General features: G+C 43.1%; 1 protein-coding gene across 1 annotated transcript in view; it reads left to right on the top strand.

Annotated features, from left to right (window-relative positions):
* kcnh2b (potassium voltage-gated channel, subfamily H (eag-related), member 2b) overlaps positions 1-25,544 on the top strand; it is a 353,732-nt gene extending 328,188 nt beyond the window's left edge. Inside the window, exons 12-22 of the mRNA XM_056299819.1 lie at positions 826-966; positions 5,559-5,758; positions 12,077-12,329; positions 14,299-14,492; positions 15,891-15,993; positions 16,260-16,411; positions 18,115-18,259; positions 19,097-19,286; positions 20,553-20,658; positions 21,137-21,238; positions 25,122-25,544. Coding sequence (XP_056155794.1) covers positions 826-966; positions 5,559-5,758; positions 12,077-12,329; positions 14,299-14,492; positions 15,891-15,993; positions 16,260-16,411; positions 18,115-18,259; positions 19,097-19,286; positions 20,553-20,658; positions 21,137-21,238; positions 25,122-25,544 — 2,009 coding nt within the window. The remainder of the gene's footprint in view (positions 1-825; positions 967-5,558; positions 5,759-12,076; positions 12,330-14,298; positions 14,493-15,890; positions 15,994-16,259; positions 16,412-18,114; positions 18,260-19,096; positions 19,287-20,552; positions 20,659-21,136; positions 21,239-25,121) is intronic.
* The last annotated feature ends 295 nt before the right edge of the window (positions 25,545-25,839 follow it).

The raw sequence follows: 25,839 nt of genomic DNA, 5'->3' as shown, positions 1-25,839 counted from the left end.
GTGCTACTGTAGTAGATTTACCGCTGTTGTAGTAGTAACAGTAGTTGAAGTGGTGTCAGTAGATAGTATCCTCTCAGCGCTCCTGTAAGTCTTGTAATAACATTTGTCCAGGTTTTTCATTTGGCATCCTTTTGGAAAGCAGAAGATCAGATGTTAGAGCCAGGGGGGCATACTTACCCTGCAAGTAATCTGTAGTCCTTTAATCAAATCTATCAAAAAAAGTGCAGAAACCGGGGGGCGTCCGGGTAGCGTAGCAGTCTATTCTGTTGCCTAACAACACGAGGATCACCGGTTCGAATCCCTGTGTTACCTCTGGCTTGGTTGGGCATCCCTACAGACACAATTGGCCGTGTCTGTGGGTGGGAAGCCGGATGTGGGTATGTGTCATAGTTGTTGCACTAGCACCTCTTCTGGTCGGTCAGGGCGCCTGTTTGGGGGGGAGGGGGAACTGGGGGGAATAGTGTGATCCTCCCACGCGCTACGTTTTCCTGGCAAAACTCCTCACTGTCAGGTGAAAAGAAGCGACTGGCGACTCCACATGTATCGGAGGAGGCATGTGGTAGTCTGCAGCCCTCCCCAGATTGGCAGAGGGGGTGGAGCAGCAACTGGGACAGCTCCGAAGAGTGGGGTAGTTGGCCAAGTACAATTGGGGAGAAAAAAAGGGGGAAAAATCCACCAAAAAAAAAAAAGGTGCACAAATATCGTCATGCACAGTGTCATTCTGTGAAACAGTCACTTGTCTGTACTGATGGGACCTATTTATTGTGAATTGTTGAAACACTGATATTTTTCAATATTGAGTTAAATACTTTGATTCCATCCCAGGTTCTGGTCCATCCATAAAGGACAAGTATGTCACTGCTCTTTACTTCACCTTCAGCAGTCTGACCAGCGTGGGCTTTGGAAACGTCTCTCCAAACACCAACTCTGAGAAGATTTTCTCCATCTGTGTCATGCTCATAGGATGTAAGTCTATCAGTATTGTGGAACAAGAAATCTATATATACCCTCATCTGTAATTCTCTACACTTGGCAACTTAGACGACATTACCTGGTCCATTCTCATACACTAGATCCACCCAGTTGATAGCCTGAGCCCACATGGGGGTTGTATACTGCAAGTTTTGAAGCCATTGTGTGATAAGTCATAGCAAATGTTCACCTTGATCTTTCAGTGGATATTAAAATAGTTATCAGCATAGTGGAATGAAAATTCTAATATTAGAACAAGATCATAACTCAACCGCTCATGACATTTTCATTTATATCAAACGAGATACGAGATTGCAACTTATTAAAAGACAGTTAAATGTTGTCATCAGTAGTCATCAGTCATTCAGGTACAGGAGTGCCTGAATGCCTGGTCAGAGTTGTTTTGGATAAAACAGACTCTGGTCAGCTACTTGGCCAGAATACGTGTTTGTGACACATTCTCCTTGCTGAAGAGATTCAATCAATCAATCAATCAATCGATCAGTCAGTCATGTTGCATTTTCTATAACGCTTTTCTAGCTTAGATTAAGAGTAAGGATTTCATACCAGTTGGTGTCAGGTAGACAGAGGAAGTCTGAAGCCACTAGGTTTATCCATTTATTTTCCTCATGCAGATTACCTCAATATCAAATTTCTAATTGATACAGAGTGCTGATCAAAGTCAAAGATTATGTCATTCGTTATTAAAATATATTTGCTAGTGATTTCTTAGCAAGCTCTACCACCAGGGTTTTGTAATATCCCCTCTCAGTATGAATATGCTTATCAATATGCTTATTGGGCGGCATGGTGGCCCAGTGGTTAGCACTGTCGCCTCACAGCAAGGAGGTCCTGGGTTTGAATCTCGGGTTTGTCCAACCTTGGGGGTCATCCCAGGTTGTCCTCTGTGTGGAGTTTGCATGTTCTCCCCGTGTCTGCAGTGGGTTTTCTCTGGGTGCTGTGGTTTCCCCCACCATCAAAAAGACATGCATGTTAGGGTTAATACTCCTGTCTGTGCCCCTGACCGAGGCATGGCAAGATGAACTGGAGTTGGTCCCTAGGTGCTGCATGGCGGCTGCCCACTGCTCCTAGGTACACAGCTAGGATGGGTTAAATGCAGAGAAAAAATTTCTCCACTGGGATCAATAAAGTATCTCAAAATCCCAAAAAAAAAATCAACTCAACTTCCTGTCCATATAGAGCCTCGGTCTTCAGTGATTGGAGGGACCACAGGATGACAAAATAATTTGGACATTTAATAGACATGCATAGTAACTGGTGATAACTAGTCACTAATGGTAAATGTTGTGAAATAGTAACTAGACGTCCTTGCTACGCTGATATGCAGAGATGATATGCAAAAGATGACATGTAGAGATAAATAGTGTCGGTTGTGACACATATACCGACACAGACACACTCCAGTACACACGGCGTGGTTTCAGTGGGTGCTGTGGACAGTGATAGGAGCTGACAAGATTTGAAAGGTTAACAGGATCCAACATGACAACAGCGTTAAACCGGAGAAGCTCACAAGGAATACGACACAATATACAACGTCTTCTATGGGTGAAAGAAGAAATCCTCAGATCAAATAACAGCTGTACCTGCTTTCTAGAATATTGTTTGTGCGATTCTTCTTTCACAGTGTTCAAATTATGGTCCAGGTACCTGTACACGCAACTGACACCAGGTGAAACAAAATACTTTGAGGATAGTTTAAAAATTTTACTGGTGAGATTCTTCATACAAGCAACTACTACTACTACTTTCGGCTGATGAATGGAAATGATTCTGACTAGATAGATAGATGGACAGACAGACAGACATAGACGGATCGATGGATAGACAGACATAGCTAGCTAGCTAGCTAGCTAGCTAGCTAGATAGATAGATAGATAGAGAAAATACAGAGAGACAAGGGGATGACATGCAGCGAGGGTCCTAGACATGATTTAAACCCAAAGTTTCTGCATCCAGCATATAAATGGCCAGTCGATATAATGTCTTTCAGAGGTTACATAGAACATTTAGTAAATCAAAAGTTGTCATGTAGTGCAGAATTGACAAGTAGACCAGAGCTAAGACATTTGGGGGAAGTACTTCTTTGACATTGTCTGTAAGGACTTATGTCACCTGCTAAAATTGTCTCCATGAAACTCCCCTCATCCAGCATGCACCACCATTCAAAAAGAAAAAAAAAAGGCTGCAAACCTTCCTTCTTACGGAACCAACAGATAATGTTGTTTTGTGTAATGTAACACATGCATGTTAGTGTCAAGGTAAATAAAACACTATAACAGTTGATGATGAGGGCAAATGTACCTTTCATACATGTTTGATGTGCAGAGGAGGAACAGCAGAGCAGATATAGTGCTGCTATTACCTATTGACCAGCATGCAGCATGCACCGCCAAAATGGGATGTAAAACAGTGCTGACCCATGTCTGTACTGTTGGACCACTGTATGACAGACCTGAATGGGCAGCAGTTTCTATTTCAAATAAGTTGACAAGAAGCGTCTTCATTCAGAACGGACAACTGATGGTACTCTGATGGTACTGTTAGTGTGATAATCATCACTTAGCATCTATTTTGCAGTCACGCCACTGGCAGCTATCCCCTGTAGCTACTATTTATATGTGCTAAGAATGGCTGCTCCTCCACTCCACTGTATTTCTCAGTAGGCACCCATCCTTTGGGGAGGCGTGATAAAGCCTGAACGTTTAAAAGTGCCATGGGCTCCATAAACGGGGGAAGAGCTATTTCACAACACAGGGAAAAAAGGACTTTGAGCTGACTACAGGGAACAACAATAAATCAAATGAGAAATGACTAGATCAGAGGTTTATCCCCCAAACATATCTTAAGGCTTCTTGGTGGGATTGGAAAATAGATTCAAGTAACAATTGTAAATTGTAGATTGTTTACTCTGTGCCTGTTTTTGTCTTATGAGGCAAGGCAGAGGTTATTCCAAACTGTGGATTGCCCAGTAATTTCACAATTTTTTTTTCATAGTTTTGCACAGAGACAAATTTGGTTTCAGTATTACTTGAAGATCATATCAGAAATCAAAAGACAGATTAAAACATTTTCCACCATAATACAATAGCTATCAAAACAAACTCCATTTCAATTTCCTCTACATGAAGAATTAAGTTCTGGGACTTAACTAATGGCACTATTAACAGTTTAACAATTGTGAGTCAGTGCTGTTTAGTTCTCAATATTGTCCTACTTTCTCAACAGGAAAAGGCACTTGCAGTGTACGTCTGTGGGTTTCAGTCAGGTTCACAACCCCTTAATCAGTGGCACATATTATGCCAACCGTCTTTTTCTATCACTTTCTCTACACTGGCTCCCAGTAGCTGCTTGCATCCAGTTTAAGACTCTGGTGCTAGCCTACAGGGCAGTGAAAGGAACAGCTCCAGCCTATCTCCAGGCCATGGTCAAGCCCTATACCCCCGCCCGACCACTTCGCTCTGCTGCCTCGGGACGCCTGGTTGCCCCGTCGCTCAGAGGCCCCTGCTGCCGATCGACCCGGTCACGGCTCTTTTCTGTCCTGGCCCCACAGTGGTGGAATGAACTCCCCACTGACGTCAGGACAGCGGAGTCGCTGCCCATCTTTCGGCGCAGGTTGAAAACTCACCTCTTCAAGAACTACTACCCTGTTACTTGTTCTTAGCACTTATTGTGTATTCACTCATTTAAAAAAACAATCTCTTTCTTGTGCTTTTACTTTAGCACTGGTTTTGCTCTTAGATGCTTGTTTAGAGAGAAGATGCACTTATGACCTCTGATGACTAGTAGTTATGCTGATTTCCTACGTTAAATGCACTTATTGTAAGTCGCTTTGGATAAAAGTGTCGGCTAAATGCCTGTAATGTAATGTAAACCAGTATTCTGTAATATTGCAAAAACATTCAGTGCTTAACAAATAGATATAGGCAGAGAAATCAGAATGCCTGTATTTATTCATTCATTACAACAGATCTGAGGGCATTTGTCTTGAGGGCACTGGTGCAGAGATGGATTGATACCATAGCAACTACTGCTAACATGGACCTTTCTGTGTTATCTTCGCTCTATTGTCCTCTCTCTCTCTCTCTCTCTCTCTCTCTCTCTCTCTCTCTCTCTCTCTCTCTGTATCTCTCTCTCTGTGTATCTCTCTCTCTCGCTCTCTCTGTGTATCTCTTTCTGTCCTTCCTTTACTTTGTCTCTGTTTTCTCCCTCTCATTCACTTTCTCTCTTGATTTCTCTCTCTCTTGCCGTCTCTATATATACAGTATGTCTCTCTCTCTAGTCTATTCACTTACACCGTCCACACCACCCAAGGGCATCCCAACTCATAACACATTTCTCTCCAGTTGGGGAAACTCTAGCGCGCCAGGTCATGTGACTGTGTACATATAAAGTGCAGTCGTGTCTCTATACCAGTGCAGTTATGCCTTCAAATTTCGCTCACTCTCACATATATACCATCCAGCCCTTTCTGACTGACACCCACTTACCCCTGCTCTTGCCCTCCTGCCCCCAACCCCACCCTCCCTTCCTCTCCTCTCCTCTTTCTCTCCTCTCTTGTCCAGCCCTGATGTACGCCAGTATCTTTGGGAACGTGTCGGCCATTATCCAGCGGCTGTACTCGGGGACGGCCCGCTACCACACCCAGATGCTGAGGGTCCGCGAATTCATTCGCTTCCATCAGATTCCCAACCCACTGAGGCAGAGGCTGGAGGAGTATTTCCAACATGCCTGGTCCTATACCAATGGCATTGATATGAATGCTGTGAGTACTGCTGGTGATATGCACAGGTGTTTGGACATAAAACCTACACATGCATGCACACACGTTAATGCATGTTTATAAAAAAAATTAGTGTTGGGTTACCAGTATGTGTAGTCCTACACCAACAGATTACATTTGAATAATAAAAGTTCTGCACACACAAACACACACAAGCACACATTCAAGGTAGAGAAGTATTTCAGCATCCATGGCCAATTGAGCAACTAATGATCACTGTGACAACCAATACGTATATACTAAATGCCTGCACAACCTAGCAGAAACACACTGAGTACACTCACACGTCCTTGAACACACACTCAGGCTGTGCCATACCATCACAGGACAAAGTGTCAAAAGTCTCTCACATGCGTGCGCACACACACACACACACACACACACACACACACACACACACACACACACACACACACACACACAAATCCAGCCAAGGGGATACTTGGAAAATGAGTGCTGCTTATCCAAAAAAAATAGGGTAACACTTTATTTGAAGGGGTTAGAAATTACCTAATAATTTCCTAGTAATAAGGTGGTAATTATTATGTAATTTCTTAGAAATAAGGTTGAAATTGTTTTTACAAGTAATTTTACAGCTAACCCTAACCCAAATTCCAAGGTAATTTCAACCTTATTTCTAAGAAATTACGTGATAATTACCACCTTAATACTAGGAAATCCAACCCCCTCTGACCCCCTAAAGTAAAGTGTAACCAAAAATAGATATATTTAATAAAGATGCAACGAAGACTATGAGCAGTGGCAAGTACAACGAGTATGGAACTCATACATCAGGATTTTCATGTTTATTTCTTCTGAATTAGGTTATTGTGCATTTAGGTATGAAGACACTCATTGTGACATCTATGTTCATTTGTTGAGTCTTTGCCATCAAAGCAGACATACACACAGGATGCACACACAGCTTAACCTCAGCAGGCATGTTTCTGTGCTGTGACCCTCTACGTGAACCCTCTGAGAAATACTGTACAGGCTTGTACTGTTTGCACACACCCAAACACACACAAATAGACATGTACAGATAATGTGTTCAACAGCCATGCTCGCAACCACATATAGCGTCCTCCTGAGCCAGTGACGGTACCATGAGCACTACTGTGACTCATACATGACATAGCACACACACACACACGCACACGCACATGCACATGCAAACTGGTGACCGTAAACATATTGTAAACATCCCTTGATTCCTTAATTATTCACAGAATGACCTATTCTCACTAATTACATAAGAATAGTAAATGTGTCTTCATAAACAGTATGCAGTAATTCTCTACTGGTATAGACGAGCAAACATTGCACCGTTTCAACTGAACCTGCTTGAAATGACACCCATTTGCTTCGAAACTGTTTTGGAAAACGGCAAGCTGTCCATATATTCAACTAAAGAAAGGTCCCACTTTATGAAATGCATCTATCCATAAACATCAGCGCTCCCGTGTTCTGTTTGACTCCGCGGCTTCCGATGTCCTTGTAAATTGCCAGGCGAAAACATGTTGCTCGAATCAACACCATATTATTGTCAGCGATGTTTTACAGAAGCACAGCATGACTTTGATTGGGTTCCAAAGTCCCAACACGAACAGGATATTCCCCTGTCTGTACCCACGTTGAATGTGATGAAAAGAGTGATTCATTAGGTTCACAAGAGGTACTTGTTTGACAGTCTCGTCTGCTCGCTCTCTCATTATGTTGTGTCTCTTCCAAGGCCTTGTGAAGCACACTCCGGTGAGCTGGCTTGATTTGAGTGTTTACCATGATGAGTATGATTGGATGATGTAGACCCCGCGGGCTCGTCTGTGTCTGTGTGACTGATTGAATCAGCCGCAGCCTCTTTGGTCCCTGTAGAGGAGAGGGATAGGGAAAAAGGGTCTGATGATGGGGAAAGATAGGAGCATAAGGAAAGAGAGAGAAGTTAGAAAGTTAGAAATAGTGACACAGTCTACTAGTACTACTACTACTACTACTACTACTTTTGGCTGCTCCCGTTAGGGGTTGCCACAGCGGATCATCCGTTTCCATCTCTTCCTGTCCTCTGCATCTTTCTCTGTCACACCAGCCACCTGCATGTCCTCCCCTCACCACATCCATAAACCTCCTCTTTGGCCTTCCTCTTTCCTGGCAGCTCCATATTCAGCATCCTTCTCCCAATATACCCAGCATCTCTCCTCCACACATGTCCAAGCCAACTCAATCTCTTACTTTGTCTCCAAACCATCCAACCTGGGCTGTCCCTCTAATATGCTCGTTCCTAATCCTGTCCTTCTCTGTCACTCCCAATGAAAATCTTCAACTCTGCCACCTCCAGTGCCACCGTCTCCAAACCATATAACATAACTGGTCTCACAACCATCTTGTAAACCTTCCCTTTAACTCTTGCTGGTACCCTTCTGTCGCAAATCACTCCTGACAATCTTCTCCACCCACTCCACCCTGCCTGCATTCTCTTCTTCACCTCTTTTCGGCACTCCCTATTACTTTGAACAGTTGAGACAGTAATAATGATAATAATAATATGAACCATTTCATCCAGCTTTAACATTTATCCATGCAATGATTTTTTTCTCATCTCTCATACTGCATAATCTCTTGGTCTCAGGCATCGCCTCTGCCATTAAACCACCAATGTCCTTTTATAATCAAGCCATCAAAATTCTGGCCAAGAAACCTGAGAGTCCATCATTGCAACATTCTACTTAAGTATAATCGTCTTTCCCATTTTAATGTGTCCACCATCTAGCGCCAGCCATTTTCAACACTTTCATAACTAGACTTCACTATACTGCCACTAACACCTAAAATAAGACACTGTAAGACTTCCTTCACACAAACTGCATCCTCAATTAAAGGCACAACTGTCTGGAAATCCCTACATGCCAGCTTAAAGCAGACTCTGGATTTTAAAATGTTTTCTACAACAGTCAAGTCCTGGTTGAAACGTGTCCAGAACTGTAATCATGACACATTACATTACATTATATTACAGTCATTTAGCCGACGCTTTTATCCAAAGCAACTTACAATAAGTGCATTTAACGTAGGAAACACCTGCTAGTATAAACGTTCTCTGTTTGTGTGTTGTCATGGATGGTTGTTGTTCTTGTTTTATTACTACATGCACCGACTTTAGACTGCACCATGTAATCTTAATGGTTGCTTGAACTATCAATGCCCATCAAGGGACTGGTGCTGGAAATTAGCTTCGGCTATATACACGTATACAGTACATCGAACGCTACTTCTGCAACTTTCACTGTTCTCTGTACTTGTCCCCTTACAAATAAACACACAAATAAACACAAATAAACAAAAGCAATCTGAGTCAAGAACTGATGGGGGAGTGCAAAACAATGAGAAAGAAGTACCAAGTGACAATGGAGAACTTATAAAATCAACATTTTGAGCACTGTACCATAAAACACAAGCGGTGGAGAAGGGGAGAGAGTAACCTAGAAGAAAATCAAGATAATTGGAGCAAATGAGGAAAATGCGGGAGGAACGAAAAAGTTACGATATAGAAACCAATCCAGAACACTGAGGCGATGCTGGGGGGGGGGGGGATAGATGATGCAAAATAAAAGAATAGAGAGGCAAAAACAGAGAGGTAGACAAAAAAAAAAGAAAGCTGGTGGATGGTTGAATAGTCGTTGAAGAAAGCGAGAAATGGAAAGGTAAACTACAAACAGGAAGAAGTGAAGTTGACAACCAGCGTGTTTAAGGGCATCCATGGTTCAGGGCAGTGCAACCAGAGTCAGAGGAAACGTCCTGCTGAAATAGCTGGAGGTTCCCACGCTTACAGTGAATTCATTAAAACTGCATCAATTATTCATTTAAATTACACTGGAGAGCTACGAGCCTCTCTTCTGTTTTACATGAGGCCACCTGAAATAGTGGTTTGAGTGGTTTTGCAGTGAAGCTCTTAAAATAACCAGCCCGCTTTCAATAACACATTCAAAGATAGGAACAACAGGACTTCCGGCCCAGATGTAGAACAGAATAAATGTGTGAGGAGTCACTCCCGAACAAATTAATTCTTTTACTTAAAAAAAACAAACACCGTTTATTGTTTTATTTGATCCCACGCTTGTCTAATGTAATTACAACTCTATGGGGAGAAAACAACCAAAGCAGTCAATTCCTGAGATTTCAAGTGCTACAGGTCTCTCGGAAAATTTGGGAAACATGGCCACCAATATTGAGCCTTTTTCAGCCTCCCTTCTAATCTCTGAACTCAACAAGCTCAGAACAAGCCTTTCAACTGAACTGACAACTGCTCTGTCTCCAATTCAAGCTTCACTTGATGCGATCAGTCTTACTTCAGACAGCCATGGGTGACTCTCACTTCCACTGAAGCTTGCCTTACGGATCACAGTAACAGGATAACATCAGTGGAGGCAGCGTTCACTGAGTTAACGACTGAAAACACTTACCTTAAGGCTTACCTAAAGTGGATGACTTGGAGAGACTCTTGACGTCAAAACATCCGTATTGTTGGTGTGCCTGAAAGTGCTGGACCAACATCCATTAAGTTTGTTTCCGAGGTCCTGATGGAAGTGATGGGTGACGGCATTTTTGAGAAGCCCCCGGAGCTAGACAAAGCGCACAGGTCTCTGCCCCTGAAACCTGCACCAGGTAAGCAGCCAAGGGTGATAATAGTCTGCTTCCATCAATTTCAAGATAAGGAACGAGTAATGCACTGGGTGAGAGAGGGGGGTCAGGTGCTCTACCAGGGCAAGAAAATATTTTTCTTCAACTACTTGAGTGTCAACCTGTTGAAGAAACTTATTTGCAGACGACCTATTATTATATGTCACTGACCTTGTTGCTTGTGTACCAGAAATATTACTAGATGTATTGAAAAACTTTGGCGCTTTCTCCGGATATACGTTAAACTTCACATAGCGTGACAGGCCGCCGGTCCATCACAGGGCCCATACATTTAAACCTAGGGACAATTTAGCATGGCCCATTCACCTGACCTACATGTGTTTGGACTGTGGGAGGAAACAGGAGCACCCGGAGGAAACCCACGCAGACACGGGGAGAACATGCAGACTCCACACAGAGGATGACCTGGGATGACCCCCAAGGTTGGACAACCCCGGGGTTCAAACCATAAAGCATGACTTATGTAAATAGAAACTACTACTCATAGTTCATTTGTACATGGTGCTTTGTACTTCATGTTCTTGAACTTGGTACTTATGAGATGATTGAATGCATCTTTTGATGTAAAGCTCTCTAACCTGTTTTATTTGTATTTCGTAGTTTCTGATTTATGTTATAGTTATTACTATAGTATTTATTTCTATTTTGAACCTTTCTGCATCGGCAATAGGTGAGAGTTGGGTTGGAGGGGATTACCAAAATATGTAGGGACAGTCATTTCCATTTCCATTGTATTTGTATGTTTTTTTTGTGTACACCCAATGTACCTTCCAATAAAATATTATTGATAAACAAAAGATTGGAAAAACAAACATGTTTAGGATGCAAAGGCGTGTAGCAGAAATGTAGAGAAGAGTCTACTATACCTCTTCTCTGTTATTTAGAAATAAAATCTTATCAATGTGCAGATACTGTAACTTCATCATGTGAGAATTAATAAATATGATCTGTGTGTATTTGCTGATAAAGAACACAGCAATAAGTCCAGTCAACATGATTACAAAGTAATTTTTACTTCTGCACCTTTTCCCTCATTGCATGCTCATGTCCTCAGTGTAAATATGATCCTACTTCCTCACATGTCAGTTTGTTTTCCTCCTTCCTTCCTCTATTCTACCTCCATTCATCCTCCATTCATGTTCCTTCCCCTCTTCCATCTCCACTTCCCCCCGGTCCCTTCCTACCCATCACCCCCCCTTAATTCCTCCTATCCCTCCCCTCTTGTTTCCTCCTCCGTCCCTTTTTCACTTAGTCACTTAGCCCCTTTCCACTCCTCTCTGCTCCCCCTCTTTTGCTCCCCTTTTTCCTCATCTCCCTTTGTCTCCCCTTGCTCTCCTCCCTCCCTTATCCCGACACTCTTCTTTCCATACCGTTGTTCCCATTTCTTCTTTTCCTCGTTCTCTTCTCTTCTCCTGTCTTTCTTCCCTCTCTTTCTTGCTCACTCCCCCCTGCCCTCATTTCCATTTTTCACTGCCTCCTAGCCTCTGCTCCCTCCTTCATCCTATACCTTTACTGCCTCTCTCTCTCACTTTCATGCTCTCACTTTCACTCTCTTTCTCTCCTACACTAATTGTGACCTTTCTCTGACCCCCCCCCCACCCCCGCCAGGTGCTGAAAGGTTTCCCAGAGTGTCTACAGGCAGATATCTGTCTACATCTGAACCGGACCTTGTTGCAGAACTGCAAGGCTTTTAAAGGCTCTACCAAGGGCTGCCTCAGGGCACTGGCCATGAAGTTCAAGACCACCCACGCCCCACCTGGAGACACGCTGGTCCACGCCGGGGACGTCCTCACTGCTTTATACTTCATATCCAGGGGGTCCATAGAGATACTGAGAGGGGACGTGGTGGTTGCGATCCTGGGTAAGAGAATAAGTTCAAGTAACATTTTATGATCTTGTTTAATTTGTGCTTGGTTTATGAGGAATTAATCAATTTCGGTGGACAATTTCTGTAATGGTGACTGATAAATGAGGAAATTAATTTGTCTTGCAGGCTATTTATGTAGTAATGACTGATAAATAGATAAATTCCACTGACCTTGTGGAAGATCTCAGTGATGGTGATGAATAATTTTGATCCTGAAAGGTTTATTTTCTTTGGCAAAAATGTTCAAGGCCATTTGTATAAGAATTTACCGGTCCCTTATTGCACGTTGGACCCTTTTGTTGAGTATTTACTGCAGACCTTTTCTGTTGAAGTTTACTGAGGTCTGTGGTCTACCTGGTCAACTCTCTTCACATCATTTTTAAGAGTAGAGTTATTGCATCTGCAGCGCAAGAGAAGATTCCTCTGATGAGCAGCAAAAAACTTCTCAAAAGAAGCTGTGTGTCATGATTAGTATGTGTGTTAGTACCGCCATCTACTGGTGAACGTCAAGTCGTACTCCAATTGTATTGAATCAGTCTTATAAAAAGTGATCCCTGTAAATAGCATACCACACAACATCTATCCATTACCCAAGCCGCTGATCCTGAGTAGGGTCATGGAATGCAGCAGTCATTGGGCAGCAGGCGGGGAGACACCCTGGATAGGCCGCCAGTCCGTCCCAGGGCCGACACAGTCACACCTAGGGACAATTTAGTATGGCCAATTCACATGACCTACATGTCTTTGGACTATGGGAGGAAACTGGAGCTCCTGGAGGAAACCCACGCAGACATGAGAAGAACATGTAAACTCCACACAGGGGACGACCTGGAACCCACACAACTACGACAACCACACAACATATGCACAGCATTACAAAAGCAGAATATCTGTTCACATATTAAGGCAAACGTAAGCATAATTTGCTTTAAATGTGCCAATGTGCTTTACAGGCAAAAAACTCCACACAAAATGAAAAGTACAAATACTCTGGAACTCACTCCCTCAGTTAATTCACGACATTACGTCCATCTCAGCTTTCGAAGCTCAGTTATAAACCCATCTGTCTGCACAGTGCTGCAACTTAACTTACAACTGAACCTTTCACAGTCATACAGTTCGATCGGCAGGCCTTGTCTTGTATTCATTATCCTATGTTCTGTCTGTCAAATTTGGGTGGTTGCTTGATTGTTGTTTAATTTGTGTGTGTCAACATGGAGATTGCCAGTTTGAATCCCTGTGTTACCTCCAGCTTGGTTGGGCATCCCTACAGACACAATTGGCCATGTCTACGGGTGGGAAGCTGGATGGAGTCCTGGTCGCTGCACTAGCGCCTCCTAGTGGGGAGCTAGCGCCGGGTTGGTTGGGGTGCCTGTTCGAGGGGGAGGGGGAACTGTGTGATCCTCTCACTTGCTACGCCCCCCTGGTGAAACTCCTCGCTGTCAGGTGAAAAGAAGCAGCTGGCGGCTCCACATGTATCAGAGGAAGCATGTGGTAGTCTGCAGCCCTTCCCAGCTCTGCATGGGGTGGAGCAGTGTCTGGGACGGCTCGGAAGAGTTGGGTAATTGGCCAAGTACAATTGGGGAGAAAAAAAGGGGGAAAAAGGCACAAAAAAAAGTGTGTGTGTGTGTGTGTGTCCATATGAGGGGATACTTGGACAGTCCAAACAAATTAATCATTAGAATCAAAGATAATGTAATGCATTGGTGTAGTTAAGCTATGATTTGTTTACATAGTGATTAGTTCAATTATTTATTTGTTTATTTATTTAACTGTTTGGGGTTTTGAAAAAGGCTATGCTGATTTATCTTGCAATAGCAATTCAGCAATTCTTTACTAAATCTGGTAAAAATCCCCATATGGACCCACAGAAGGATCATATGGACCCGTATGTCAAAAAAGGATCGATAAACTCCATCCTTGTAACCGTGCCTAAATGTTTAATTCTTCCCAATGTGCCCAGGCAAGAATGACATCTTTGGGGAGCCTATCAACCTGTACTCCCGGCCAGGCAAGTCCAATGCTGACGTGAGGGCTCTTACCTACTGCGATCTCCATAAGATTCTCAGAGAGGATGTTCTGGAGGTCCTGGACATGTACCCCGAGTTCTCCGACCACTTCTGGAGCAACCTTGAAATCACCTTCAACCTCAGAGATGTGAGTTTAGTTCTGTTCAATTAGGACTTTTCCTCACTGTCCCTCAGATAAGTGCCTTGTCAACACCCAGTAGATGGGTAGATAGTAATGTAGTATATTAATTACTGTATCAGAGTTGTAAAATACTGTAAAAGGAGTATAGAAAACAGATTCAGCACATTCAGCCACACATCTTGACCACTTTGACCTACACTGAGTGTATAAAGTGTTTGCATTGTCCACTGGGGTGACCCCCTGCTTTACATTGTACTGCCCAGCATTTTGACCCTTTGTCCCGCATCCCACATACCAAGATGATGTCCCATGTTATCAAGCAAAATAACGGAAGTAAAAATTTCTCAACTTAAACATTGAACATTCTCTGCTTAGATATCTCTGCTCTGTCTTAAGACACTACAAGTCAGGTCAGGATTCAGAAGGACATCCAGAAGCTATGCTATTAATTCTGACTTTTCTTTTTTTTCCTGTCTATTCTGTGGCACGGTGGCCCAGTGGTTAGTGCTGTCACCTCACAGCAAGAAGATCCTGGGTTCGAATCCTGGGGTTGTCCGACCTTGGGGGTCATCCCAGGTCGTCCTCTCTGTGGAGTTTACATGTTCTCCCTGTGTCTGCGGTGGGTTTTCTCCGGGTGCTTCAGTTTCCCCCACCATCAAAAAAGACACGCATATTAGGGTTTATACTCCTGTCTGTGTCCCTGACCGAGGCATGGCAAGATGAACTGGATTTGGTCCCTGGATGCTGCACGGTGGCTGCCCACTGCTCCTAGCTACACAGCTAGGATGGGTTAAATGCAGAGCATAATTTCCCCATGGGATCAATAAAATATCTCAAAATAAAAAAAATAAAAAAAACATTCTTTTTTTTTATAACATATGCTAGATCTAAATTATGTTTCAATAAAGGCCACCATCATTATATTCCCTGGTTATTCAAATTGCGTCTAACTGCAGGTGAGATATTAATGTCTAACTAATTAAGGCTGATATATATTATAAGTTATAGCTCTTATAATGTTGGTAACCTATAAAGAGTGGACACTATGAATCTGTCCCATATTGTCCCACAAGCTTTTATGTTTGTCCCATGTTTGGACTATTAGCATCTGGTCACCCGACTGTCGACTCTCTCTATGTACAGCAGACCAAGTGAGTCAAGGTAAAAGCCGCGACTCCTTACTGATTTGATGTGTTTAATCCACTTCACGCGGATGAATAGCTTTAACCGCGGCATTTAAACCACGACACACAAGAGACATGGATTGTGAAAAGGGGGGATGTTCCGTTGGTTAGACCCGTGGTATTCTCATTTATTTGTATTGTAAACCTTCCTCCTCACAAGGAATTTCATCTTTTCATGTTGACAATTTCACACAACACCACATTTCTAAAATCTCTACAGACCAACATGATCCCAGGCTCACCGAGCAGCGGAGACTCAGACTGCGGCGGATTCAACAAATTACGCAGGCGCAAGTTGTCATTCAGACGGCGTACGGAGAAAGGTAACACCTCCCCGGTAGCTTATTTCTCCCTAAAGTCATTTGTTTTACTGTTACGCAATTAACTTTAAATGTATTTGACTGTCTGGACTGTTAATTAACTAACAGGATAATTGACAACTTTAAAATTCATTTGATAATAAGGCTACTCTGTCTAGGCTTTATTAATCAATAAACCTATGCGTCAATTTGATATATTAGTGTTGTACCAGCCAGCTCTCTTAATTTTTTTCCCCACCCTTTTTGAATAATAACCAACCCAACCCTAGATAGTGCAGACGCCGGGGAGATTAAAAAGTCCCAGAAGCCAGTACGGCGGAGAAGAAGGGAAGCAGTCAGTAATCAAAAACAGGAGGAGAAGCTGAAGCCTGAATGGGAGGGACATCGCAGCTCCATCTCCTCCCACTCCAGCGGCGACGAGGTACGACTCCGATCTCCCATCAGTACCATGATCCAAAGCCCCTTCCAGTACTCACGCTCTCCATCAACCTCAGTTGTCTTGAAATTTACCCCCACCCTAACTCAAGAGTTCCCAAACCTTATCATACCATGACCCGCTGGTGCAGATACTTTTTGTCTGGGACTCATTAAATATTTTGGGCAGTAATTAAGAAATAAACTCTCATTACCTGTCAAAAAGTGAGATAAGGATTCTAGCTATATTTTTAAAGCGGCAGTAGACAACTTTTCAACTTCCCCCATACCCTTTTCAAGTGTTTTTGTTTGTGCCACTATCGCAAAGAGATTGCTTTCGGCTTATTAACAGCCTGGCTACTGTCCAAAGCAAGAAACAACCGTAAGAATCCCAATCTGAACTAGAAACCCTGATCTCAGTTCTATGATTAAGGCAGAGTAAATCATCCGATAGTATTAATAAGTAAGCAGGCTGTGTTACTTACTGATCCAGTAGAAAGAATGCAAACTGAATGTCGATTTGGAACCCTCTCAAGTCCTAGGTGTTGTATCAAACTCTGTTCCCCCGTCGAGATCTGTTTCCCCCTAGCCAGAGTTCAATCCAACTCTGGGACACTTAATTAATCTCAACCTAACCTGACCCTAAGCTTAACCTAACACTTACCTTAACCTAATCATAACCAATAGCTAACCTGTTTCCATGCGAACGCTTTCGTCTGACTAGGGGGAGACAGATCTTGATGGGGAACACCAGAGTTCACTGAATGCTCGCCCGAGGTTCACTCTTGTTTGAACTCTGTTTCTATCACTCTCCTTCTTTGCCTTCTTCACTTCCTCCATCAATGGGGTTCTTTGTCTCTTGCCGGGTAGAGTTTCCACTGTCACTTTGGTTGTTCCACTGTCTGCCATTTTCGCTACTGGGGATAGCTACCGCAGAAAACAAAAGCGCTATCTTCTACCTATTTTGGTTGCTCAGTGGTTGACACACTTCCTTTGTGCTGTAAATTGAGCCTTAATATCCCTGTGAGATTGTTCCCATTGGCAAACAGAAGCGAGGCTTATAGGGAACCAGTCTAAACGCAGATGGTGTCGTTATTCTATAGCCATTACACTGTGCAATCAACATTTACTTTATAATGATAAGTTAAAGCAAAAGTTGTCTACTGTCGCTTTAATTAATGCAGTATTCCCGTTTTCAGTTTTAAATCATGGCCTACTAATCAAGTGGAACAGACAAGGGGTGCCAACATTAGAAATTATTTTAGTGATATTTTGGAATACAATGAAATCACTGCATTGTTTGAATTGACACAAAAAGTAAAAAAAAAAGTTTTCTTCTCTCTCCTTTTATTTAATTCCGTCCCAAAAAAATTAGTTTATTGTGAACATCCAGCAATCAACCTGGTCCCCTGCTGCAACCCACTTGTGGGTAACGACCCTGCCCTAATTCATTATTCTGCCTTGACTGTGACCATCCATATTATGTCATTGTGTATGTGTGCCTTAATTTTTTAATTGAAGATAATTTTTCTCAAAACTCAATATAGTACAGTTCTGCGGTCCTCTGCTATGGGCAGGGGAAGTCAGTCATCATTCATCTCCTCACCTACTATGTTCACAGTTGTAACGTTTTTGTACACGCTAAGATTATGTGAATCCAAATGACTCCTGGGGAACATTAAGGACTAATGTGAATGACTCCACTAAAAGGGGGAAGAATCTGTTGTGACATGTCCTGCTCCTCCATCGTCGATGCTGGAGAGCTCCCAGGCTCAGGCCACTCCTCTGAACTTCAACGAGAACCCAGAGGGAGAAGGAGATCCCAAGACAGGGAACACCTGCAATGCCCTCTCAGGTCAGAAAGACCAGAGTCCTCAGCGCCAAAAGGTTTTTCACAGCTGGTACATAATAGTCATGTCAAGTTTATTTACAGAGCCCATGTAAAAACAACCCACACTGACCAAAGTGCTGTACGATGTCAAATGTAAGTGCACAGACACTGCAATGGCAATAGATAAAACATCACAGTAACTTGAACAAGACTACACATGACAAAGAGTGCCTCGGGTAGACTCAAATCCAAGAGAATGCAGATTGGTTTAAAGCAAGATTTGAAAGGATCAAGAATGTTGGCAGACCTAATAGAAAGAGGTAGAGGTATAATACAGTTCATAGTCTGAGTGCAGTACAATATTACACACACACTTTCCACCTTCTAAATGCATCATAACGACAAAATTGACATCTAGTTAACTTTCCACTTTGTCAAGAAATGATGGAGGGGAAAGCATTTGAGGAGAAAACATAGTGTGAAATCAGGCCAGTGTCAGAACATAGCAGACATTTTCAAGAGTTGTTATAGAGCTTGGATCCAAATGGAGCTCGCTTTCTGCAAAGCAATTAATCTTGTTGTATCTAAGAACCTGTGGGCCTGCAGAGAAGCTTTATCTTTTATCGGGGAAAAGGAGATTCACTTTACAGATGTGTTAAGCTGCCGCCTCTTTGTTATTTGATGCTTATTGCTTTCGTCTTCAGTCTTGTCTTGGTATATCTTTTATTAATAAAATCATCCACAGATGGAGGCAACTGGTCATTCAATAAAGGAATGTTTGAACTGTCTCTTTCTCTCTCGCTTCCCACTCCCTCCTTTTTGACCACTCGCTCTCCCTCTTAATGCACCTTCCACCGCCAGGTGCATTCTCAGGTGTGTCCAACATCTTTAGTTTCTGGGGCGAGGGCCGAGGCAGCCGCCAGTACCAGGAGCTTCCACGGAGCAGCCTACCTTCCCCGCCACCCCTCAACACACCGCTCCACAGCCTCAGTCGGCAGCAACGCAATGAGCTGGAAAACCGCTTGGACCTGCTACAGAAACAACTTAACAGGTCTGATTGTTTGTCGCTTGTCTTTCCGTTCATATATCATTTTTTTCCTGTCTGTCTATCTGTCTGATGGCCTTTCCCGATGCTTGTAAGCTATGTATATGTCTGACTATCTGTGCATTTGTCCCTCTGTCTATCAGTCAGTCCATTTTTCTGTGTATTTATCAGTGACTCATAAAGGGAGTCTGCTAGCCAGCTGTAGATCTCTTGCTGATCCATCCTTTCAAGCAGTAATTTTTGATCAAGTACTGTTGGTTTTCGATACTGCCAGGTAGGTCATTACAGTCACCTGTTGTTCCAGGTTTAAAACCTCCCTGACTTCGAATCCCCGTGTTACCTCGGGCTTGGTCGGGCGTCCCTACAGACACAATTGGCCATGTCTGTGGGTGGGAAGCCAGATGTGGGTATGTGTTCTGGTCGCTGCACTAGCGCCTCCTCTGATCGGTTGGGGCGCCTGTTCAGAGGGGAGGGGGAACTGGGGGGGATAGCATGATCCTCCCACATGCTACGTCCCCCTGGCGAAACTCCTTACTGTCAGGTGAAGAGAAGCACCTGGCGACTCCACATGTATCGGAGGAGGCATGTGGTAGTCTGCAGCCCTCCTTGGATCGGCAAAGGGGGTGGATCAGTGACCAGGACGGCTCGGAAGAGTGGGGTAATTGGCTGGATACAACTAGGGAGAAAAAGGGAGAACCCCCCCCCAAAAAAAAAACCTCCCCGACAGGGGGCTGGATTAACTGGAATGACAGGTGACTGTAATGAACTTGGAGCTTTTTTAAAACTAATGTTTTAGGTGACTGAACTCCATAGCTGGAAAACAGCAGAGCTACAATGCCATGGCACTGACAAACCTGGATATTTTCTTATCTGACTGCTTCTGAAGGAAATATATTCTCTCTCCTCAGAGAGGATATATATTTAGAAGGTTGTGGGTCTCTTGTCGAGTCTCATTCAGATCAGACTCTCTGTGTCTGTGTGGTGGTTTGTAGTTATATGGCTCTGGCATGGCCTCTGGATGAATGCTCGCTGTTTTTATGGATGACTGAATGGTATTTCAACCCAAATGGCTCTGCCGGGTAAGATGTGACAGTAGAGCCAAGGTGTGTTTTAAGGAAGTAGATGGGGAGAGGTAGGCTTATTTGTGTGTGTGTCTGTCGTAAATGTGCAGCTAGTGCTGTAAACCCATCTTGCGTTGCTGTTGATTAAGCTTGTACCTTGATGACTTGATCACTAAAACGGCACACTGATAAATGTTTATAACGTGTGTAGGTTGGAGAGCCGTATGTCCACAGACATTGGAGCAATCATGCAGCTGCTGCAGAGACAGATGGCTCTGGTCCCCCCCGCCTACAGTACCGTCTCATCCCCACCTCAGGTTTAAAAAACACAGACATAAATATGTATAAAAATGAATACATGCACAGACTTTCTTGCCCCTCCTCTTTCTCTCACACATACACGAATACCCATGCATGCAGTTAATCTACTGTGGACACAGATTTGATGGGTGACAGAGTGAATGGGGAGATGACTCTTTAAATGATGGACCAAGGTTCAAGCAGTTGTGACAGCAAGCTGCGGCTGTGCCGAGGTTTCCACAAGGGAGTCCTATCTCTCGATGGAGCGTGGAAAAGTGAAAATATATCACATTACATTATTGTTGTTTTTACTGTGTGAAAAGTGAACAATCAGACCAACAGATCGCGCTTCCAAAAATGTTTTTAATGAAGCTCCAGGGATTTATTTTTAGAAGGAAATACACAACTAAATATCACCAACCAAATATGAACCAGTAATGAGTATCAAAATATGACCCAACACTGCATAAACAAACTCATGTCATCCCTCCTCAGGCTTCCCCGTACCCAGGTCCTGGCCCAGGACCAGGTCCTGGAGAGAGGCTCGTTCAGCCTGTTACTCCTCTGGAGACAGATACCCTCGCCTCCCTATCACAGGTAAACAGGCGTGTTGGTCACATGCACTTTGACTTACACACATTTAGAACAAGCATTTAGCTTAATGAATACACATCATGCCACATGCTGCAGTAACATTTCTGACATGTGACATTCTTTTTTTTTCTTCTCCTGTTAATGAGGGCCATATCCTTGAATATACTTGTCCCATTACTAAAATATTTGGTTATGGTTTTGTGCCAAAAAATTCGGTGTTTGGAAAAACAGTTCAATCTAACTGTGACACCTTGAAAACTTGTCAAAACCTCAACATTAGAATAATTGTCAATTTTTGAACTTTGTGTCCCTTTGTGATGTGAATTTATTTCCTATTCTTGTGCGATGAAGAGAAGACATTCTTTAGGAAAGGCTGATAGATGCTAGCCAGCATTTCCCCCTCATTTAGCAGCGATGAACCGCCACACAAAGACATTTACCATCACCTGAACAGATGTGCATATGTAATTTAATTCAACCCCACTCAACATATGGAACAGAAAATGTCAACGAGTGAAATTACCCCCGTTATCAAACCTGGGTTTTACTCAGTTTTCGATTTTTATGCAGCACAACCTGTACTAAACAAACCAGTACAGCAATATACTGTAGATTCAAAGCTACAAAAATTTTTGCCCACCAGTAAGCAAAGAGAAGAGAATTTGCTGACCGGGTCCTGAAGGTACTGGCTGGTCAATAGTCTGAGAGCCTGGACAGCCGCAGTACTGTCTCCTCTCGATGTGAATCTCTGCTATGAGACATCTTAAAGATCTTGCTCTCTGAGTCTAATGCCAGCAGTCTGATACGGGATCAGCAATGCCCTGACGTGTGATGGGCAGTAAGCGATCCAGTGGCTTATACAAATGCAAATTACTGTAAAATCAATCTTGAATTTGTTTAGAAGCTAATGCAGTGCAGTCAGGACAGGGGAGATACGAGACTGCTGCTCAGTGGTTAGAAAACAGATCTGAGTAAGCAAATCTATACTATTTATAGTTCATGTGGGAGGAGAAAAATGTGGTCTTTTCTCAATCTTGGATTGATAAAAACAGAATCCATTTTAGCAATGTTGCTCTGCTGAAAAGAACAAAACAATTAAGTAATTCGACATGTCTGAAATTTAACTGAGGGTTAAAAAGGACACTGAGTAAAGTGAATAAATTCTGTTGCTCACTGGGCTTAATAAAGCCAATTATCATCTATGAAAGACACAGTTCGTCCACTAGAATGGCAGCCAACCAAGTGCTACACCAGGTATTCCAACCCATTTCTATCACCTCGAATCAACTCTGTGCTCAATAGTATCAAGGGTGTGCTTAAATTTACAAAATTAAATTTGAACATTGTCGCGGTTTGATTGACTTACACAATGACAAAACACAACACAACAAATTTTGCTGTCTTGTCTTTGGGAGCACACCCCCATTCATTGAATTTTTCATATTCAGTTCAGTCACTTTATATTTATTATTATCCCAGATGGGAAACTTGACTTGCAGTCAGGTGCACAAGATAAAACAACACAAGTCTAAAGCAGTTTCCTGTATATACAATACATACAATACAGCCACTATACAGAACACAATAATGCAACAAACCTATCTGTAAAGTGCTAAATTACATGTGCAGATTAAGCAGAGTTATTGCTCAGGGAACAAAGAAGTTTCTACTCCTGTTGCACTTGAATTGGAGCACTTTAAATCTACAGCCTGAGGGAAGAGTTTCAAACTCAAAGTGAAGGGGTGGTCCATACAATCCAAAACAGACCTGGCCTTGTGGAGAACCTGCTGGTGAAGGGGGTCTGTTGGACACCTATCACCTTACCAGCCGCCTTCACAATATAGCTCAGGTGGTTTTTGTCTCTGATGTTCGCGTTACCATACCAAGCAATGATAGAAAAAGTAAGAGCACATTCAATAAATGACTTGTAAAACGAAGACCTCATTTTACTATCTACATTAAAAGCATTTAAGTTTCTAAGGAAGTACAAATGTTGCTGTCCCTTCTTACAGATGGCATCAGAATTTGCATCAAATTTCAAGTTATTGCCAATGACTGTTCCAAGATATGTATAATGCTCTACAAACTCAATACCAATTCCTTTGATGAAGGTCTGAGATGGTGGGTGGGATGGTTTCCTTCTGAAATCAATGACCACATCCTTGGTCTTTGTGGCATTTAATTGGAGGGAGCCCTCATCACACCATTTGACAAACTCATCTACTACCAGTCCATGCTCAGATTCAGCTTTATAGAACGGACTGATAACTGTAACATTAGTAGATTTCAGGATGTGTCTGTCCCCATGCGGGTTTCTACATCATTAGTGTAAAGAATGTACAGCAGAGGGGACAGGACACAGCACTGTAGAGACCCAGTGGTAGAGGAGCGCTGTTCTGACAGAAAACTTGAATAGACTGCTACGCTACCTGGACACCCCAGCTTTTCCCATTTGACCAGCCTTGCAAATGACTTCATGACCAGTGATGTCAATGCCACTGGTCTGAGGTCATTGAGCTCCTCAGGGAGCCCAATGACTTCATTTAGCTAAAAAAGCTAAGAAGCTAAATGCTAAATGCTAAAAAAAAAAGTAGCTAAAAAAACTAAAAGCCATTAAAAAAAAAAGCTAAAAAAATTATTTTGTTTTGAAAACTAGCTAAAAAAAACTAAAACCCATTTAAAAAAAACCTAAAAGCCATAAAAAAGCAGCTAAAAAAAAGGAGTCCGTTGTTAACCTTTGGAACCCTTCGCTGCTCCACAGACATCCTAAATATATAACAGAACATCTCATAGTGCTGTTCTAAACAACACCCAATCGGTCCACCTGTGATACAAACTGGCCCTGGGCTCTTATTTTTCTGAAATACTGCCTTGACATCATGAGCATCAAACATCTGGTTTGATTTTGTAGGGAGGGCAGGCTCTTTGCATATTTCCCAGAGTTCATCTGCAAAGTCATGGGTATCAAATCTTAGTTAAAAAGTATTAAGTGCTTCAGCTAGGTCTTTGTTGCTATCATAGCCTGTAAGCTTAACTGGCTTGTTTTCAGTTTTTTGGTGGCCTGTCATTTTCTTCATACCTTCCCACGCTACCTTCAAATTGTTGCTGCTTAAATTGTCCTCTAGCTTATTTTTATATTGTAACTTGGCCCTCTTAATTTCTGCCCTGACCTCCATCCTTGCCTTTCTTTTTTTCTGTCCCACCCCCTTTAAGAAAGGCCTATGTTTTCTATCTAGTATATTTCTCAGGGATTTAGTAACTCGTGGCTTATCCAAAGGAGTTGAATCAAGTGCAACTGGACTTGGTATATATCCGTGAAGACGTTTCGCCTCTCATCCAAGAGGCTTCCTCAGTTCATGCCTTTCTGACTAGACGAAGCTAGTCTGACTGGCTGGTGATGAGACTCAGAATTTATCCTCTTGGAGTCGTTGTCAGAGCTCAGACAAATATCGGAGCTATATCAATAGGTCTGATAACGACGGGTGCGGCCAAACATCAGTACACAAAAGAGCCACTCATATCTATGGCTCTGTTAGCGACGGGCATTGGTAAACATCGGGACACAAAGAGCCACGCATATCAATAGCTCTGACAACGACTCAAAGAGGATAAATTCTGAATCTCATCACCAGCCAGTCAGACTAGCTTCGTCTAGTCAGAAAGGCACGAACTGAGGAAGCCTCTTGGAGGAGAGGCGAAACATCTTCACGGATATATACCAAGTCCAGTTGCACTTGATTCAACTCCTTTGGATAACCATGACCTGGATGAATGAGAACATTCACAGACATAACCCGTGGCTTGTTGTTGGGATACAATTTAACGTGCTTCTCAGGAATGACAGTATCCTCATAATATTGACTTTATTTCCTTTCATTGTCAGCAGATTTTGGACCCGCAAGATTTTGAGGAGTTCCCTGCCAAGTCACTTGACTCTCTGCAGCCCCATGACTCACCTCTGGTCTGTCCCAGCCAGGGCCAACTGGCCCCATCTGGACTGGACAGCCTAGAGCAGCATCTGGAGCTGGAGCTGGAGCTAGGCTTGGGGACCGGAGCTGGGGTCGTTACAGTAGCTGGACCAAGGGTAGGTTCAGGTCTGGGGACAGGTTTAGGGTTGGAACTAGCGAACACAATGGGGTCAAGGCTAGACTTTGGGTCAGGGATATGTATCGGCCCTGGGGTTGGGGCAGGGGCCGGGGCATCTTCCCTAGATCCTGAAGTGCAACGGAGGTTGTCCCTCCAAGAACCACAGAAGTCTCTGGACTCACGGACACCACAGAGACACAGCTCTGACCCTGGAGGGAGCTAGGGAGGAAAATGAGAGGTAGGAGAGAGGGAAGCATAAAGGGAGAGAAAGAATGGGGTTGTTTTTTTCTCTGACTCATGCAGTCCCTCTCTTTCCCCACCACCAACCTGTGGGCATTTCGGCAGTGAGCAGGCACAAGAGGAAGCATTGTCACATCCCTCAACCCTTTAAACCCTGACCAGGGCACCAGTCATCTTCACCTTTGAAATTTCACCGCTGACCTCTCAAGGACCCATTACTCAGATGGAGTGAAGCCAGGAAGTATACGGTCAAGGAAAGGGTTGAGGCCTCTCTCTTT

The sequence above is a fragment of the Lampris incognitus genome, chromosome 19 (assembly GCF_029633865.1).
Source record: "Lampris incognitus isolate fLamInc1 chromosome 19, fLamInc1.hap2, whole genome shotgun sequence".
Classification (NCBI taxonomy): domain Eukaryota; kingdom Metazoa; phylum Chordata; class Actinopteri; order Lampriformes; family Lampridae; genus Lampris; species Lampris incognitus.
The sequence above is the reverse complement of the archived record's forward strand: the minus strand, read 5'-3'. Positions and strand labels throughout refer to the sequence as shown.